Below are 19,564 nucleotides of genomic sequence, written 5' to 3' on the forward strand. Positions count from 1 at the left end.
CCACAGTTCAAAAGCATCAATTGTTCAGTGCTCAGCTTTCTTTATAGTCCAACTCTCACATCCATACATGACTACTGGAAAAACCACAGCTTTGACTAGATGGACCTTTGTTGGCAAAGTAACATCTCTGCTTTTTAATATGCTGTCTAGGTTGGTCATAGCTTTTCTTCCAAGGAGCAAGCATCTTTTAATTTCGTAGCTGTAGTCACCATCTGCCATGATTTTTGAGCCCCCAAAAATAAAGTCTGTCACTGTTTTCATTGTTTCCCCATCTATTTGCCATGTAGTGATGGGACCAGATGCCATGATCTTAGTTTTCTGAATGTTGAGTTTTAAGCCAACTTTTTCAGTCCCCTCTTTCACTTTCACCAGGTTATTGATACTTCTCCTGGCAATCTTGATTCTAGCAGTGATTAGTATAAGATGCCCATATAGTTAAATCCAATGATGTTTGCGCCCTCTGAATGTTTTCACCCCTAAAGAGTCTTATGAATTCTTAGTTATAGGCATTGGAGTGCATGCTGTGAGGTTAAGCAGAAAAGGAATGTGTTTAAGATCCCTGGGAAGACCCAGGGCCAGACCCTGAGGTTATGAAGACCCCCAAGGGGCTTCTGTAGCTGCTGAACTACTGGTACACTGGGATGAACCCAAGAACTGGGTGGCTGCCACCCTCCAGAGCCAGGTGCCTCAGCCACAGAGTTCCCTGCGGAGCGATAGCTTGGCATTACTGGATACAGAACCTGGTTCTCAGGCAGGTGTATCTGTCTGGAGGAGCCCAGGTCACATGCTGGCCCCTTAGCTGCAAGAGAGTCTGAGACCATTGTTTTTACTTTCTACTTTGGGAAGGTGGGGCCCACAACATAGGAGGTTATCAAGACGTATAAAGGTGTTAAGAAGGTTACGGGGAATCAGATGGCAGGTGTCTACCACGTGGTTTCCCGTGGGTGCTTTTAAATGACGACTTATTAACAGAGTTGCAGCCATGCAGGACCTTTGATTTCCTTGTGCCTTTCATCTCCGACACCCACTTAGCAGCACATGCTATCCTCTATTCTCTTTGAAATAGAGGTTTCTTTCTTCCCCACTCTCCCCGCATGTACCCAGTACACATCTTCTTGTTTCTCTGTAGCATTTTCCTGGCTAATTTCCTTTCCTTCAACCTCTTCCTTCCCAAGTAAATGTTAGCCGTTGTCATGAGTTAGTCTTCCTGAAAAACATCTGTTTAGCCATGCTTCTGCCTTGATGGCTCAGTGGGGCCTGCTTGCCAGTTCCTGACGCTGATGCTCTTCAAGGTCTCCATTAGCAGAATCTGCACTACCCTCTGTTTGGAGATGTGGGACCTTTGAGAACGGCTTCATATCATATGTTGGCCCAACCAAGAGGCTGGATGGGGCTAGAAGAAAACAGCCACATGTAGTAGCATCTTCAGCCTTTCAGTGGTGAAATGCCTGTTATCAAGGTGTTCCAACCACCTCGGGTGTATTTTTTTCCAGCCAGCATGGGAGCTCTGTGTGCTTTGGTTTGCCTTGAAGTTGTTTTTATGAAGTCTGTACTGTGGATAACATATGCTGGATAATGAAGAGGGGATGAAAAATTAGTCCTGAATGAATGACTCAGTCCCATGCTACTGCTGCTGCTGCTGCTAATTGTAATTTACATTAGGAGTGGTAAAGCAGCGGTTCAGTGTTTTATCAAATGACACAAACCTCCAAACAGTGTTGAAATCAATCCATTTATTGAACTGGAAAATCTTGTTTTTCCCAGGAAAGCAGTTTTAGCAGTGGGCCTTACCTTGGAAGGCATGGAGAAGACATGGACTAAAGCCATTGCTTTCCCTGCTTTGCCAAGACCAGGTGTGTTGTTGAGTATGAGGCCATGTTCGGTTTGGTTGGCATAGTGCTGTCCCTGTGGGTTCCCTGGGAATCACCCACGTTGCATTTCCTCACACAATCCTGGCCCACTCGTTGCCTTGGATACTAGTCTAAGCTTCAGCTAACCGAACAAGCTACTCTCTTTATTTTCAGGACACAATAAAGATGATATATACATCTATGAACACATGCAAAAACTCCTTGACTATTGTGATAAAATAATTTTTATAACCTTTCCATTTGCTTATATAAATGACATATGTTCATGGTAGAAAGTTTGAAAATACACACACAGCAGGGCCAGGTAGAAAGAGAAAAAGAGGAATCATCCACACTTTCCACTCCCCAGAGATCAGAACTACTTGTGACATCTTGTTTTTTAACTCTGTGTCTTAAGCATACGTGTACTTGCATATTTGGAATAAGAATTATGGATCTGGTTGTATACCTCCTCTCTGCATTCAGATTATGTTTGGGTATATCTCATGCTATTTAACATTCTTTGAAAATATATCTTTTCTAACAAGTTTATTGAGATCTATGTTTAGTGCCCATGTTACAAAGTTCACCGGCTTCCAACAGAGTTGTGCAGCCTGTAGATGTGCTTTAAAGTTGATGTCATGTTCCAGCACATGATCCAGAGTGTTCTTTAACCTGTGCCCTCAAGTCAGACCCTGAGGCCTTAACAGAATTGTTTGTATATTGTCGACTTATTTAAAGTTAATTTTTCAGTATAGACAACTTCTTCATATTATCCCTCTGTGACAAGTATTTTTATTTTCACTTTATGAGGGAGCAGACTGAAGAGTTAATTGTGTGTGTATGGGTGTGTAAACACTTAAGTTTCATCCCGAAAGGTATTTACAAGAAAAGGCAAGGACGTCATTTTTGGTTTCTCAGCTCATTAGTGCAAGTAGACTGGCTCCTCAGATCAGAGAGGGGTGTAGAACCCCCATCACAGATGCCCAGGTTTGCAAAGGTAGCACCAGGGGGAGACCATCTGTTCATGAAGAAATCACAAAAAGAATCAGTGTAGTATTTCTTTGAGAAGGGATTTCTTGGGCTTGTTTAAAGCAGTTATGATCTCTGTAGTCAGCCTATTTTGTATGCAGTTCTTTAATTTGGTTTTTAGAAACCTAAGTTTCCCAAGGGTCTCCGTGTTGGAAGTACTCTTGCTCCACGTGTCCTTAGCATTTGGATGGGGTGGGAGGGGGAGAGGGGGAGAACTCTGCACCCGTCTGAGACAACATCTCTGGATGAGACTTTCTGATTCTTCATGTTGAAGTTACCTCTTGTGTCTTCCCTTTTTATTAGGCTATTTTACAGGAGTGAAGGTGGATTTGATGGAAAATCTAGACAGGGAACTATAAACAGAATTTGGCCTCAAAAAAGAGTGTTTAAACCCAAATTAGGCCTGTGGCTCAAGGTAACAAACTGAGCTCACACATTAAAGAACCGCTCCCTCATTGCCAATTCCCACTGAAATGAACAAAGGAACAGACAAACAGGATTGCCCAGGTTCATACAGTTGCTGCTGGTGATGAGGATCTTGTTTTGTATTACGGGTCTTGGTTGCAAAAATTCCGTTTAATGTGCTTCTTGCTAGGTTTATTGTTCATTTCTTTCTAGCAGTCTTTGGGATGAGAATTAGGAGGCAAGCCAGTTTTTCCTTTTCTTCAGTAACTTGATCCCCCCCACTCTTTCTGTGGTGCGTCTACTCTGTTTGCTGTATGTTCTAGTTTCTGACTTTCTTTATAAATTATGTATTTGTATAGCTTCGGCTCTGCTCAAAGTTTTTGCTTGATGCTCTGAATCTTAATGAGCACTGCTGGGAATTGGGTGGCTTTGCCTCAGATGAACAGGGGAATAGTGAATGTTGTGGCATATGTGGCAAACCCTAGTCTTGCTTTCTGTTTATTCTCCATGATGCTCAGTTGTTTATGTCAGAAGGAATAGGAGTGAGTCAGACTCTTGGTTTGGGGAGCAGAAAGCAGTGATTGGCCAGTTTAACCTACATGATTTCTTTATTCTGCATAACAGCTTGGATGTCATTGTGCACAGCAGCCTGTGAATTTATACTCAGGTTTGATCCAGTCTGTCTTTTAAAAAATATATGGTTTATCAGATAATTGAATAGAAAGGAACGAATAAAGGAATTCTTTGTGATTTTGTTTTGAATTCTTTGGTGACAGGCATTAATGTATTTCTAATCAGTAAGGTGACAAGTAGTATACAGAGGCTTTCAGTAGGGGCAGTGATATGGATCCACAGACCCCCATCTCCAATTCTCAAATCCAAAAAGCTCTGAATATTGAAAATGTTTTCACAACTCATTTGAAGGCAAAACTGGGCTGTGAGCTGGTATGAGGTTGTTGGATAGTGGATATTTGTGCCTTTCAGCGGAAATTTTAATAGTTTTGAATAGGATGTTACTACAGATCCTTCTCTGTGTGTTATATGCCATATGGGATATATACCATATTATCCTTTTGTGAATTAGAAAAATCATGAATTTCCAAACTCTGATGCCAGAAGATTGTACATGGAACTGCCCATGCTGTTATAACAGCATCAGGCGCCCCTTGTACCAAGCCTCTTCCAAGGTAGTGTTGAGACCTCTGGGTTGAATTTAGAATCCTAAGGCAGCATGCTCCATGCCTTTAGGGATATTTCCGGTACGGCTGGAGAGGCCAATCCTGGAGTCAAAATTTTAGGGTCAGAGAAGTCTTGGGGCCTAAGAGATCATTGGCATCATTTCATGGTGAGGGAGTTGTTCAGGAGAGATTGGAGTAGACCAGCATGTCGAAGGTCACACATTTTTAGTGATCCCAGTGTTTTAGAGCTTCTCAGAATGATGATCTTTTCAAATGCAAAATTAACCTCTAGAGATATAACTCTGTCATCTTCAATTATATGACATTGGGGAGGAACTGTTTTAAAGTCCAAAAGGATTATTTTATGTACTATTATGCAGTTCTTGCACACTAAAGTTGGTAGCCCTTACATTTTCTTAATGCTGTAACTGTATTATTAAAAAACATGAATCTAGAATTTTTGGAATGAGGTTACCATAGAAATGAAAATAAAATACGAAAAGGACACTTTCGGGTATAGCTAAGAATTGAAAATCCACCACATTTGAAATCAAGCCAATGCCATTATAGTTTGCAGGGGAGCTCAGACATATTTGATTGGCTTGAGGGCACTTACTAGTAATGTCTTCTGTCCAATTGTGGAATTAAATTGGTAGCTAAGTGTTAGGCCAAATACATGTTTTTAGTTCATGTATCAATGTATTCTTGAGACTTTCCCCCTTGTTTTCTTAAAAGGCGGGATATAGGGTAGGTGTGTTTTGTATAAGCCAGGATGAATCAAATTAATTCCTTTCATGTCTTCATTTATGGAGTGGAGTTAATTTCACACTTTCTCTCTGAGGGCCCTGCTCTCCTGTTGCTCACCTTCAAAGCAATAATGGAGAAATTGTTGCTGTCAGTAATGTTTGGTTAGTAATGAACACTGCACTTGGAGGCCTGGTGAGGGAAGGCCCACGAGCCGCCTCGCAGGATAGTAAAGAGCAATGATTGTGTTTCCATTAGTGTTCTGCCTAAGGACTTTGAGAGCCTCAGAAGTCGTACTTTTTATAATGAAATTAGAAATTATTTATTTTACTGAATTCATTAACTACAATTGTAGGGGCGGAGGGAAGGCAATTTTTCTAGAGTGTCAGATGAGGTGGGAGAAATAGGATTATGACCAGATATCACAGAAATGCTACATAAATGCTCTGCCTCACCTTGCAGCACCTCCCTGACCCCAGAGAGATGAAGCAAATATGCCAGCGATGGAGCTTTGAAATCCCAGTGACCAGGCTTTAGTCCTGGTGCCTCTCTCCAAGTTCCTTACTCCCTCCATGCCTCCTTAAGGTGGGGGCACAACCACTTTCATGGGCTTTTGGTGACTGCATGGCACGTGCCAGATAGGGAGTCAGCGTTGGCATGTGGAGGCCATTCTTGCTCAGAAATGGTCAGTAATGACTGGGCCTGAGACCTGGCTGTTAACTCCTGGAGGTAACAGAAAGGGGTAATGTGGGGCGTTCCTGAGCTCTCATCAGTCCAGAAGACCGGCTCGACCTCTTTCTCCTGGGTCTGTAACAGGCATTGGGTTGGCCGAGGCACAGTGGATGGGGTGGGCCTTAGAGCAGACCCCTGAATGTAGTGTCCTTCACCTGGGCTTTGTAAGAGGTGAAGGATCTAAGAGTAGGCTCTCTTTGCGATTGAGGACAAAACACACAATTGCGGCGGTGCACAGTCTGAGCAGAGACCCTGATCCATGTGGGGTGTTTTGTCCATGGAAGCCTCTTCTGGTGCCCAGAGGGCCCTCAGAGGACTATAAGGAAAGCAACATTTTTCTTAGGAAGCAACTTAAAACTTGCTCCAGGGTTTAACCAACGCCTCATGGAGACTTCAGAGTTCCGCATTATAGAGCACAGAAAAAATGCCCTTGATTTAAGTATGGCAAAGGACAGGTGCTAGGTGTTTTATTCACCAGGGCCATAGGAAGACCACAGAAATGTTCCCAGAAGCTTCTAGTTTTAAGCAACTTATACACAAAGATTTAGTTTACTATAAAACAATCAATTGTCTGTATGGAATTGTTGATACTGATCAATTAAATACTGGAAAATGACTAACAAATAAAATTTTTGTTATTCTCTGATTATTTTTCAATGTTTTCCCTTAATGTTAGGTCAAGGAGCCAAAATTTGTTTCTTATGGTTCATAATGAGAAGATTCTTGTCTGTGTCTCTGGAAGATACTATTCCTCTATTCAATATGTCTTTGGACCCAGGGTTGCAGTTACCTTAAAGACTGAGATTATTATTAATAAATGCTTTTTTTTTTTAAGTGTTGGGAGAGGAAAGACAAAAATACTTCCTTTTTTCCTCATATAACTTTAAATTCTGTTTTCAACAGGAATATTTTCATGATATAATAAAGACTATATCAAATCAGTAACCATCATCATTCTTAATGATGAAACATTTATGACAATTTTATTAAAACCAAGTGCAAAGATCACCACTGTCGTCATTTTGTAATTATTAGTAATATGATTTTGGAAGATTTGTGTAATGCCATGAGACCTAATAAAGAAAAAGAAGACTGATCTATTAAAAAGAATGAGCTAGACTCATCCTTATTCACAGACAGTATATTTGTATGCTAACAAAACTTGGAGAGAGTCACCTAAAAGCAGTTACGTTTAAGAATTTAGCAAAGTGACTTAAACATTATTCTGACAATTCAGCAATCAGTAAGAAACTACTATGGGCAAAAGACATGGTTTGTAGCATGTTGCTCCCAAATAGTCATGAACAATCCAGAAATAATCTTAAAAGAAATGAACAGGAGGTCCAGTGGTTGGGACTCCATACTTCCATTGCAGGAGGCACGGGTTCAGTCTCTGGTTGGGGAACTAAGAGCTCACATGCTATATAGCATGTGCACCACCCCGCCTCCTCCCAGCCCCCACCCCACCGCCGCAAAAAAAAAAAGAACAAGACTTGGGGAAGCTTGAAATTTGAATAAATTGTAGTCCTGTATGGAAAAATAGAATATCATAAGGATGTTATGTCTTGCCAAGTTTGGTTTATATGTTAAATGTAATGTCTTTGTATTTTGAATCCATTTTTATTTAACATTTTAAGAATTTAAGTGTCATTCTGTTAAGAGTACATAATGGTGTGCTTAAACATTCCTTCATTTGCCTAAAATTTAGGTCATTCCCACTTGTTTTCCATGATAAGAAATGCTGTGAAGAAAATCATTACACGTAGAAGATTCTCTCATTATATTTTGTATTTCTTATGACAGATCCTCATGTGTGAAATTGTTCGATCAAAAAATACAATTTAAAATACTTCGTGTTATCAATAAGCAGTTTGGTTAAACAACTTTAATCAAAATCTCCATGGGATTAAGAAATTGACTAGCAATTAATTTGAAAAAAATAGATGAATATAAATAGAACTGAGTAAAAGTTTAAAAAAAAATTGTGAGGAAGAAAACTGGGTTTCCCAACACTGTGAAATGTTGTGAGGATAAATTATTTAAGTCAGTAAGGTATGACCCAGAAATAGAATTTGGTCTATGTGGAATATATGCTTACTACAAACATGTGAGTTTGAGTAAGTTTTTTAACAGGGGGAATTGGCATCATTGGGTAGTTTTTTGAGAAAAAATTAATCATCACCTGGTTGTATTGTTGTTCAGTCGCTAAGTTCTGTCCAACTCTTTGTGACCCCATGGGCTGCAGCATGCCAGGCTCCTCTGTCCTTCACTGTCTTCTAGAGTTTGCTCAAATTCATATCCTTTCAGTTGGTGATACTATCTAACCATCTCATCCTCACCTGGTACCATATACCAAAATAACATCCAGCTGGATTAAAAGGGTGAAGTATGAAGCAAATGAAAATATCAGAGGAAAATCCCTATAGCCACTCACTCAGCAGATGATCACTGGGTCAGGTATCTTGCTCCCATGTGTCAGCTCTGTCCTTGGAGGAGCTGCAGGTGCACAGAGGAATGTGGACCAGCCTGGCTCTGCCAAGAGAAAGGCACAGATGCTGGGGTGGCATTGAGTGGGTGGGTCTGCCCTGATGAGATCTGGGAAGGCCTCCGCAAGGAATGGAAGTTTGAACCTGAGAGAGCCTGAGCTGGTGAGACCAGGCAAGGAGCCCTGACAGAAGGGTCATGTGTTTGAAGACCCAGAGGTCATGCCAGGTGGACTGAGGGCAAGACCCGACACTAGTGGGGAGTTTGGCAGGAGCTGAAGCTTACAAGGCTTGAATAGCATGTGGAGCAGTTCATAGTAAATCTTGAAGGTTTTGGGGACTGACTGAAAACAGGGCAGTGCACTGATGTGTTTGAAAGCCTGGACTGGGGAGACAGGAGAGGGGGTCCTAGGAAAGTGGTGGAGCACAGGTTGGACGTGGAGGTGGCTTGGAGTCGGGATAGTGAAGTTGACAGACTCTGAGACATTTAGGAGCAGGATGAACGTGCTAGATGGGTAGTCACAGTGGACATTGGTGCTCAGGACCCAGGTGGAGGGAGCAGAGGCTCAAGTGGTCTTCCTCTCGGCCATCCTATTTGAAATGACAGCCTCCCCACTCCTAGCAGGGATTTTTCTTTTTTTTGGACCATGTCCTGTGGCACATGGGATCTTTGTTCCTCAACCAGGGATGGAAACCAGGCCCCCTGCAATGGAAGCATGGAGTCTTAACCACTGGACCACCAGGGAAGCCCCAGGATTTTTATTTCTTTGATTTACTAATGGGTCCTCAGTTTCTAAAAACTGCACCTGGTGGGTTGGACAAGTTGTTGAACAAGTGAACTAATGAAGGATGAGTCCAGATTTCTGGCTTGAGCAGCTGGGTAGATGGGGCTGACCTTTCCTAACACGGAGATCCTGGACTCAAGCAGGAGCAGGTGTAGAGGAACGTGTATCAGCTGATGGGCCCAGGGCTGTAGTATGTCAAGAAAGAGGAAGGAATCCAATGGCAAACACTAGACTGGGAAAATATTTATAACCAACAATGTGGACGCCATCTTTAATATGTAAAGAGTCTGTGAAAATCAATCAGCAAAGATCACTAATGTTAGCAAACAAAAATGATAGTATAAACATGAGTAGAAGATCCACAAAAGATAAAGGATACAAATATTTGGGAAAACAATTCAGTCTTATTAATACTAAAGAATGCAAACTAAATCAGTATGATACTTTTTTCCTCTCATTAAATAATTAACAATTTTAAATAATAAGAATAGCAATAAACTGGTCAGAATGTAAATTTGTGCAAGAATTTTTGCGTAGTTTGGCACAGTGTATCAAGTGTCTTAAAATATTTACATCTTTTGATCAAATAATTGTTTTTGAAGTATATCTTAAGAAAGCCTGAGAAAAGCTAGCTTCTCCTGCCGTGTACCTGTCTTCATCTGCCTGCCTGACTCAAACCCTGTCTTAATTGTGAAATACCTGAAGAGGGGCACAGGTGGCAGACGACTGAAGGCTGACTGGGAATGCAGACGGCTATGTATGTCTGGGAACATTTTAACAACTGGAAAACTCATCAGTGAATTTCATATAGAAATATTTGTTTTTTCTGTTGTGTTTCCAGATGAAGACTGTCAGCGTGGCCTTAGTTTTGTGCCTGAATGTCGGTGTGGACCCTCCAGATGTGGTCAAGACCACCCCTTGTGCGCGTTTGGAATGCTGGATTGGTAAGTGCAGGTCCCTCCCTTACCACCTGTCACAGGGGGTCACTGCGTGGGGTTCTTGGCTTGGCAGGGCCTGCTTCCGCTGTCTTGGTCCACTGCAGGCCTGTGATTGGTTTGTGTAAATCTGAAGATTTTATTTCATCTTGCAGTTATATAACCTTTAATACATTCACTTACCATTTGCAGTGGAGAGAGTGTCTCAGGAAAAATTGATTAAACGATGACTATTGGATTATATAATTTTCTCCTTTAAATTTGCCCTGCATATCGTACCTAGTACTAGTTACATACACTTAAAAAAAAACAAACAAACCAAAAAACCCTGAAGCACTGATACCTGCATGCAGGTGCCTCAGTTGTTCAACACGGAGTCCCACCTACCTCCTTCCAGGAGGAGGCGAAGTTGTCATCATCCTCCCAGAGCATCTTAGCACATTGTTGACTAGAAATGGTGCAGCACAACCTTCACTTGTTTCTGGAGAGAAAACATTAGGGAGAAAGCTTTAGGCTTCCACCACTGACAGGACACTAGCCAAAGTTTTTTTCTGATCTCTTTTCTAAGTTAAGAAGTTCACTTCTATTCTTAGTTTGCTGATAGTTTCTGTCAGGAATCAATGTTGAAACTTATCAAATGCTTTCTCAACATCTAATGAGATAATAACCTGACTTTACTTTTTTAGTCTGTTGATGTGGTGAATTATATGGATTGATCTTGTTAATCCAACCTTGAATTTCTGGCATAAGCTTCACTTGTTTTATATTTTTCATATGTTCCTGGATTTGACTGCTAATATTCTATTAAGGAATCGTACATTTCTGCTTATGAGGGTTGTTGGTCTATAGTTTTTTCATCTTGCAATGTATTTGTCTCATTTTGGTAGCAAAATAATGTTGGTCTCATTAAACAAGTTGAGAAATATTCCCATCTTTCCTGTTTCAAGGAAGAGTTTGTATTGAGTAGGGTATTATTTCTTCTGTAAATTTTGGTATAATTTACCAGTGAAGCCATCACAGTATGAATTTCCTTTGTGTCCATCATTGAATTTTCAGCTTTCTCTTGTTGGTAGGATTAGGGAAATCCATATCCCACCTCTCTGTGGCTTTCTCTAGTCTAAGCAAAAGCAGAAATTCCCTTTATCTGCTTTAAACAGTAAAAATTACAAATTGTTATAATCTGAATTGGGAAAAAAGGTTTTTTTTTCTCCACTTTACTTACCTATTTCACTATTTGGGGGTATCTTAGGATGACAGCCTTTATTTCACAGCCTTCTGCCTGCAGCACAGGCCCCTTGTCCTCCCACCCAGTGACAGTAGCTGTTTCCTGTGGCCAGTTTCCTTAGATGCTTTCTTGGCTCTCTGCCATCCCTTGGTGACTGTGCCAATTGAAATTGACTTCTTATTAGCCCCCACTGACTGTTTCCACTTCATTTACCCCTTGTCAAAGCTGAATTTAATCAGTTGTTTTCTATTTCCTCCCTCTGTTACTACTCTTCTGTTAGGTTTTTTAACATAAGACTTCTCAGCCCAGATCCCAGTGTACACTCCTGGGGATTGTGTGGGTGGTGGTATCTGAGTAGAGAAGTGCACCTTCCGGGCTAAGGGGCTTTGGTTTTCATTAGATTCTCTAGGGATCCTTTGCCTTCTGCATTCCTGCCCCCAAAGATAAATCAAAGAACCCTCCCTCACATCTCACATAGTCTCTTTGATCAGTATTTATGGGACAGTGTTAATAAAAATGCAGAGAATCCTCTACTTTCTTCTTGATGTGAAATCCAGCAAACAAATAGATTTTTTCATGTTATAGTCCAAATTTTCTGAGGTTCAGATATGCAGTCTACTTTGTAATCATTTCAGTAGATTTTGAATTCAGCAGGGCATATTGCCTTTTGTGAGTTAAAAATTTTTCATTTTGGTTTTATTAAAAAGCAAGTCCTTATGATGGTGATTTCAACAATATAGGATAAGGGAGGGGGAAAGTCTTAGAGATTTGATTCAGCAAACTTGTAATGGTATCTAGCAGCCTATATGTTAATTTTTATTTTGAAAAAACATTTTCAGAAGTTGCATGTGGAGCTCTAAGCCGTTTTTTTCCTCATTCATTTGAAAGCAAGCTGCTGAAATGATGCTCCATCACTTTGAAACCTATTAATGTATGATTGCTATATACAAGAGTTTCTCTTTTATAATGACAACCTGGTCCTCACAGACAGGGGATTAACACGGATGTCCCACTACCGGGTAAGACTTCGATTGCATTTTCAGGGTTGCTGCTGTCCCCATAAGGTCCTTTACGGCACAGAGACTCTTTCCTGCTTCACACATTGTCCCTAATTTAATTTCATCCAACCTGGAACAGGCTTCAGTCTTTCCTTAACCTTCATGACCTTGACACTTAGAAGGTCACAGGTGCTCTGTTTAGCAGAATGTCCCCAATGGTTCCTTGGGATTACATTTTGTTTATGCCTCTTGGCAGGAGTATCATGGAAGAGATCCACCTTCCCCTGTGGATCCTATCAGGTGGCACATGACTTTAATTTATCTCATTGCTGGGTATGTAGCTCTCTTATCATTTGATTAAGTTGGTACCTGAACTTCAGCTGTAAGATTCACCCCTTCCCTTTTGTAGTTAATAAACATTTTGGGGGAAGAGGTGCTTTGTCTGTGTTAATGTTTCCTTCATCATCAGACTTCCAGTTTATTCGACTTGAACTCATGGTTTGGCTGGTGAGGCAGGGAGATCCAAGCTTGATGACAGGTTGGTTCTGCCTTTTTCAGGATGGTATGCCTGGAGCATGTCATGGCTGGGAAAGGGAGTCCTGAGGAAGACCCCCTGCAGGGCTTGGTACCTTCTAATAATCTAAAAAGATGTTCCCGTTTAGAAGGCAGCCAATCAATGTTTTATACTTGGTCTTAGCATTTTGTGCTCTGTCACCAGAAATCAAAAGGTTTTGCACTCATCATGACCCCAGCTTATTCATTCCAGCTATTTCACTCAAGCAGTCACTTAACCATTTGGGGCCTTAGTTTCCTTTGCAAAACAGATCTGATAATGGCACCCACTTCTTGGCTGGAGAGCGATTAACTGGGGCATGAACAGGGCTCAACTTGGGGATTGTTCACAGCCAGGAGCAGCCACCAGGGGCCTGCACTCGTCTCCCCACTGCACCCAACAGGCCAGGGTGCTAGGTAGGAACCTGAGCTGTTCCCACATCTGTACCGCCCCTGCCTCTTCTGTGTGCTCGCCCCAAAGATGGGGGAAAGAACCATGCTTCTGTGCATGGGGCTGGGTGGGGATTACGAGTTCATTGCTTTATGGCTGCAGACACACATCAAACTGGCGAGACTGCTGATCGAAACTGCCCTGATTGTAGGGATAAGGGGTCTGGGAACTTGAGAAATAGGCAGATTCTTACTTTCCAGTTCCTTTTTGTCTACCTCTGTGCCTACAGTCTCCACACACGTTGGGGAGAGCCCCACTTCCAGAGGCTCGGAGGATGTACCTGAGTGTCCCTGAAGTGGCCCTTTAGGTTTTCCTGTGGTGCCAGAATAAGCAAGTAGAAGATGCACTGTGCTACCCAGCAGTGATGGCCCGCCCTCCCTGCTGGACTGCTGCACAGCCAAGACCTGGATTCCAGCTCCAGCGAGGGAGGGGGAAAGGTGCATAGGCCTCCGGGTAGCCCAGCAGGAATGAGTGTGCCTACATGGCTACCACCCCTCTGTTCCTCTAGACAATAAGATGCTGTTTTATTTCGTGGAGGCGACACTCAGGGAAGCAGGGGAGAGGCTGTTTTGTTTTATGGCCCCACATTAAACTAAAAACAATCCCACTAAAGAACAGCTCTCCTGTACCTGAGAGGATCAGTGTTTGAAAACAGAGTGTAGATGAGCTGAGCGCTGAAGGGGAGGGAGCGTCATTTAGCCTTGATGCCTTTTACATCTAGCTAACAGTAGCCGTGTTTCAGAGGTAAGATGGCTGTGAGTTGATTGGATGCTTGGGAATTCTGTTATCCTAAGAAAATATTTGGGAGGCATTTTGCTTTGTGTTTCTACTTCTTAGAGAAAAGCATTTTCTTCTTCCCCCCATATGGATATTAAGAGACCTGTGTCGACGAGCTAAAACTAGTAGTAGAAAGCCTCTGCTTACAGCTCTTGGTTTTACAGATATCTTCACAGCCTGTTGTCTGATCCTTATATCAGACTTGGACTTGACAGATAGTTGAGTTGGTCAACAGATGTTAAGTGGAGACCTACCTGTTAAGTGCAGAGGTATATATAGAAATGTAGTCATGCTTCTTAGGATTTAGTTTTAGACAAGACCAGCACAAGGGAGACAGGCCCCTTGAACTCAGCAGACATGGTGGAGTTGGAACAGGCCATGTAAGGGGGTGGGGGCTGCACGGGGAGGTGAGAGTGAGCCCTGGGAGGAGAAGGGGCTGGTTGTGGGCGCAGCCCTGGGAGTGCTTGCTGGGCTTGTCTGGGCCTTGCTGCTGGATGCTGGGTGCACCCTGTGCCTGCGCCTAGACCTCTTGCTCTTACGGACTTTTGGTTTAAACCCTGTTCATATTTCAGTGAAGAAATACTTAGGAAATGTCCACTAAATACAAGCTATGGAGAAGTACAGATGTTTCTTGAGCAGTGAGTTCTGTATGTTTTTAAATTTTTAATTTGTGTTAAAGTATAGCATATGTGGGGTTCCCAGGTGGTGCTACTGGTAAAAAAATCCACCTGCCAGTGCAGGAAATGTAAGAGATGTGGGTTCAATCCTTTGGTCAGGAAGATCCTCTGGAGAAGGGAATGGCACCCTATTCTAGTATTCTTGCTGGGAAATCCCTGGGACAGAGTAACCTGGAGGGCTACAGTCCATTGGGTCCCAAAGAGTCAGCATGACTGAGCATCTGTGCATAGCATATGTATAGGAGGGTACACTGATCCAAGTGTATAGTTGATAACTTTTCCCAAGCTGAGCAGACCCAGGTCAAGAAACAGTATTATCAGTGGCCCAGAATCCCATCTTGTCTCTTGTCACCTTCTAGTCACCTCTGCCCCAAGCCTCCGCTGTCTTGACGGTGTCTGTTAGCTCTGCTGATTTTGCATGTTATCTAAGTGGGAGCATTCAGGAAGCACCGTAGGCCTTTTGTGGGGAGTGACATCATAGAAGCAGTATTTTAAAAGGACTTATTGTGCTGGTTGGTCTCCAGGTGGGTTGAGAGGAGACAGGTCAGTGAGCCCTGCTGTGCTTCCTGGCCTCTGCCCTCTGCCCCCTGTAGCATCTTTGGGAACTTACTGGGAGCAGGGAATCTCCATAGTGTCAACACGAGATGCTGCTGGTGGGACCAACACCACCATAGTTGATGGTGGTGGTGATCATCATAAAATGACCAATGTAGTCATAGTGATGGAGTGCAGGCTCTTTTGAAGGAAAATTGGGTAGGACATGGTAGTCAGGTTGTGTAAATGTAAAGAAGATGGGGGGTTTAAATAAAAGACTCCCACTTCTTGCACTGGCTGAATGCCAGCACCACCAAGAATCTTTGTGACCTTGGACCAGGTTGTCTGACCACTTTAAGTTTCAGCTTTCTCTTCTTTGTTATGAGGTAGGTTGGACTAAGTCCATGTCATTGTCAAGTTCTAAGCATCATGAAATACAGAGGGTTATGCTGAAAAGCTTGCAGGCAAGATTTGTGAAGAGCTAAACTTTTATGCAAACACCAGTTACCATCTAGTTTTCCTTCCTTCCATTTATCCACCTACCCACCCACCCACCTACTCACTCACTAGCCCTTCAGAAACCTGTGAAGGCAATAGAAGAGAAGTGTTTTGTTCAGATAGAACTACAATTTTAAATTTACTTCACCCCATGTCAGATTGATAAAATTGTCATCAGTATCCACCTGGGATTTTGTTTTAGTTTACTTAAGTTGTTTAGTTGTTTATTTTAGTAAATGTCATATTAAATGCACCATTTCAGTTGTCCTCATCCTTTCCCTGTCTTCCTCTTCCCCCTCCCATTCCCTGTCATATTATTGGGAGGAAACCATAAACTAATCGACCACAGGGACTCCTGTGGTTTGGATGTGACAGCCTCACTTTGTTGATCGTCGCCTGATGAACTACTGTAGTTGTCCCTGCTCTTCCCTCAGGTGGCCGTATTTTGATCCAAGGACCGGGGGAAGAAGAGTGGGTGCTGCTCTCGGGCTGCTACTGCTGATGAGGGCCATTGGTGAGGTGCATGGAGAAGCACGGTGCGGCTCTCTCCAGCTCCCACACGCTTTTGACATGCCCTCCATGGGAGCAGTAAAGGGAGGAAGCGGGCAGGTGGGGGCCGGGGCTTTCCAGAGGGTGAAGTCTGAGGACAAGGTGTAGGTTTCATCCTTCCCCAACCGTGGGCCTTTGGAACTCCCTCCCTCCATTTGTCTTTGTCCTGATTCTTTAGAGGATGTGCCTAAGAGCTGCCCCTGATCAGTGTGACTCCTGGACAGGCCTTTATCTGTTTACAGTGGAAGCCATTTCTGTTCTCTTAGCCACAGATTAGCTGTGGCCAGAGTGCTGACCACAAGGTCACTGTGTGGAAGTGAGGGTACAGGAGTTGGAGGCCTTCAGACCATCTCTGGCAGTTACTCTGTTGATCTTCACACATAGGACATGAGCATCTATTTGATGGCTTTTATTTGTTGAAAACTGTTTTCTGCTTCCTTTTGCATTCTTACACAGTTTTGTTATTGCTGTTCAGTCGCTAAGTCTGAACTCTTTGTTTACCCTGTGGACTGCAGCACACCAGGCCTCCCTGCCCTTCACTCTCTCTTGGGGTTTGCTTAGATTGTCCATTGAGTCAGTGATATTACCTAACCATCTAATCCTGTGCCATCTCCTCCTTTGTCCTTCAAGCTTTCCCAGCACCAGGGTCTTTTCCAGTGAGTCATCTCTTCGCATCAGGTGGCCAAAGTATTGGAACTTCAGAATCAGTCCTTCCAATGAATATTCAGGATTAATTTCCTTTAGGACTGACTGGTTTGATCTTCTTGCAGTCCAAGAGACTCTCAAGGTCTTTTCTAGCACCACAATTTGAAAGCATCAATTCTTCAGCTCTCAGCCTTCTTTATGGTCCAACTCTCACATCTGTAGGTGACTAGTGGAAAAACCATGGCTTTGACTAGATGGACCTTTGTTGGCAAGTATATCTCTACTTTTTAATACACTGCCTAGGTTTGTCATTGCTTTCCTTCCAAGGAGGAAGCGTCTTTTAATTTCATGATTGCAGTCACTGTCCTCAGTCATTTTGAAGCCCAAGAAAATAATCTGTCACTGCTTCTACCTTTTCCCCTTCTATATGCCATGAAGTGATAGGACTGGATACCATGATCTTAGTTTTTTGAATGTTGAGTTTTAAGCTGGCTATTTTTACGTTCCTCTTTCACCCTCATCTCAAGAACCATAGGTGCTAAAATGATGAACGTGGATGAAAGGAAACAATCATGGGACCAGTGATGTTAATAAAACCAGTTTTCCCTAGAAAAGTTGTGAGTTTCTTAGCCTCCCAAGGAGGCTTAGTAGTTCTTTAAGTCAGGCTGAACACAGGTAAACCTCAGGCTCTGTTGTGTTGTCTTTAGTCAAAGGTGACTTTGAAGTGAATTGTCTAAGAGGAAACTCTGAAACAGATGTTTAGCAAGGAGGAAATGAACAAATAAAAAACTTTCTCCTTCTCATTGCTCTCCCAGATCCTCTGTCGATGGGTCCTCAGAAAGCTCTGGAAACCATTGGTGCAAATTTACAGAAGCAGTACGAGAACTGGCAGCCAAGGGTAAGCTCTTTATTTGCTCTTCTTTTTCTTTCTAACAGAGGAATCAAGTTTCTTGCTTTTAAACAGTCTTTGAATCCAGATTCTCACCTCATACAATCCAGTGATTGGACACTCCCTATGGCAGGCCTGCCTCCCTCTTCTGTCTGTTGACGTGCTCCATAGATTCATAAGGAAGCACATGCCCTAGTGTGAGTCATTGATTGGATGGTCTAATTTTTATTTTGCCTAAGCTTTCCCACTAAATGTTTTGGAAAAAAGTATTTTTCATGTTACTCTTAGATCGTGGTTTTTATTTTGCACAGGAAGTGTATTTTCAGTAATATTCTGTAACCTCAACTAGTTACAGCTATTTCTCCCATCTTCAATTTTCAAATAGTTGAGGAAAAAAGCAGTCAATGTTCAAAAGATGACACCTATTATATGCTTTGTCTTTGAATCAAAAGGTAAGGTTCTTTTTAAGGAGACAGTTACCAATTACTGGGTCTTTTGTTGCCTATATCTTAAACTTTTTTTCAAAAAAGAAATGTGGCATAGAATATAACTGTGTCAAATTGCCTTTAAGATCTGAAGTTATTTGTAAACCCAAAGACCTATTTTCTTTAGCCTTTCTCATTAACTAGTTTAAGGATTTAATAATTCTAATAGAAAATTAGAAATCTGGAGTGTTTATGGAGGTTCCTTTCCATACAGCTTTGTGTGATGCTGGTTCTGGAATTTTCTACAGGACGGAATGGGATGGGGGGGTGGGGGTTTGAGTGAGTGGTGCTGCCATCGTGCCTCCTGTGGGCCTTTGCTTCTGCTTTTAGGGTTATGAGCCTAATGGGAGCCAGTGTCTCAGAGAACCGGTGAACATTTGCCTGCTTAGTGTTTTTGTTTGTGGATCATTTATCAATGTGATCTGGAATTCAGGAATTCCTCATGGATTATTTACATTCCTAGAGAAGAGAATAGCCAGGAATGAATATATTTCTGCCTGTGATAGTACCCTTGGTAATTTCTGCTTTTGCTCATGGAGTCAGGTGACTAATGTCATGAAACATCTCTGTGCCTCAGGTGTGTCCTTGTGCTTTGCATTTCTAACTTGTCAAGTCAGTAATAATGGACTCTTGTTCTTTTTCTTTTTAAATTTATTTTTGGTTGTGCTGGATCTTCATTTCTGCATGCAGGCTTTCTCTTGTGTCAGCAGGGGCTAGTCTCTAGTTACAGTGTGTGGGCCTCTCATTGCTGTGGCTTCTCTTGTGGAGCACAGGCTCTAGGCTTGCAGGCTTCAGAAGTTTTGGACTCAGTGGTTGCAGCTCCAGGACTCTCGACCTCTAAGGCTCAATAGTTGTGGTGCATGGGCTTAGTTGCTTCGTGGCATGTGGGATCTTCACAGATCAGGGATTGAACCCAGGTCTCCTGCTTTGGCAGGTGGATTCTTTACCACTGAGAATTCTTAGTAGAGAGTTTCATCTATGTCTAAAGGCTTTGCTTTTTCCTCCCTCAGATTTGTTACTCTTGATGGCTTATACAAAAGTTCAATAGCATTTTTCTTTAGAGTACAGTGTGTTTGGGGCTTGGATAAGGACCAGTAAGATTTAGATGGTGTGGTCCTTTAAAAATAGTTGAGATGCCTG

The 19,564-nt window shown here is 42.4% G+C and overlaps 1 protein-coding gene across 2 annotated transcripts in view; it reads left to right on the top strand.

Moving 5' to 3' along the window:
* The window catches only part of RPTOR (regulatory associated protein of MTOR complex 1), a 310,827-nt gene that overhangs the window by 57,073 nt on the left and 234,190 nt on the right, over positions 1 to 19,564 (top strand). For both annotated transcript variants that reach the window (XM_020875726.2, XM_020875727.2), the window contains exons 2-3: positions 10,051 to 10,153; positions 17,866 to 17,948. In XM_020875726.2, coding sequence (XP_020731385.1) covers positions 10,051 to 10,153; positions 17,866 to 17,948 — 186 coding nt within the window. The remainder of the gene's footprint in view (positions 1 to 10,050; positions 10,154 to 17,865; positions 17,949 to 19,564) is intronic.

Source organism: Odocoileus virginianus, chromosome 17 (assembly GCF_023699985.2).
Source record: "Odocoileus virginianus isolate 20LAN1187 ecotype Illinois chromosome 17, Ovbor_1.2, whole genome shotgun sequence".
Taxonomy (NCBI): domain Eukaryota; kingdom Metazoa; phylum Chordata; class Mammalia; order Artiodactyla; family Cervidae; genus Odocoileus; species Odocoileus virginianus.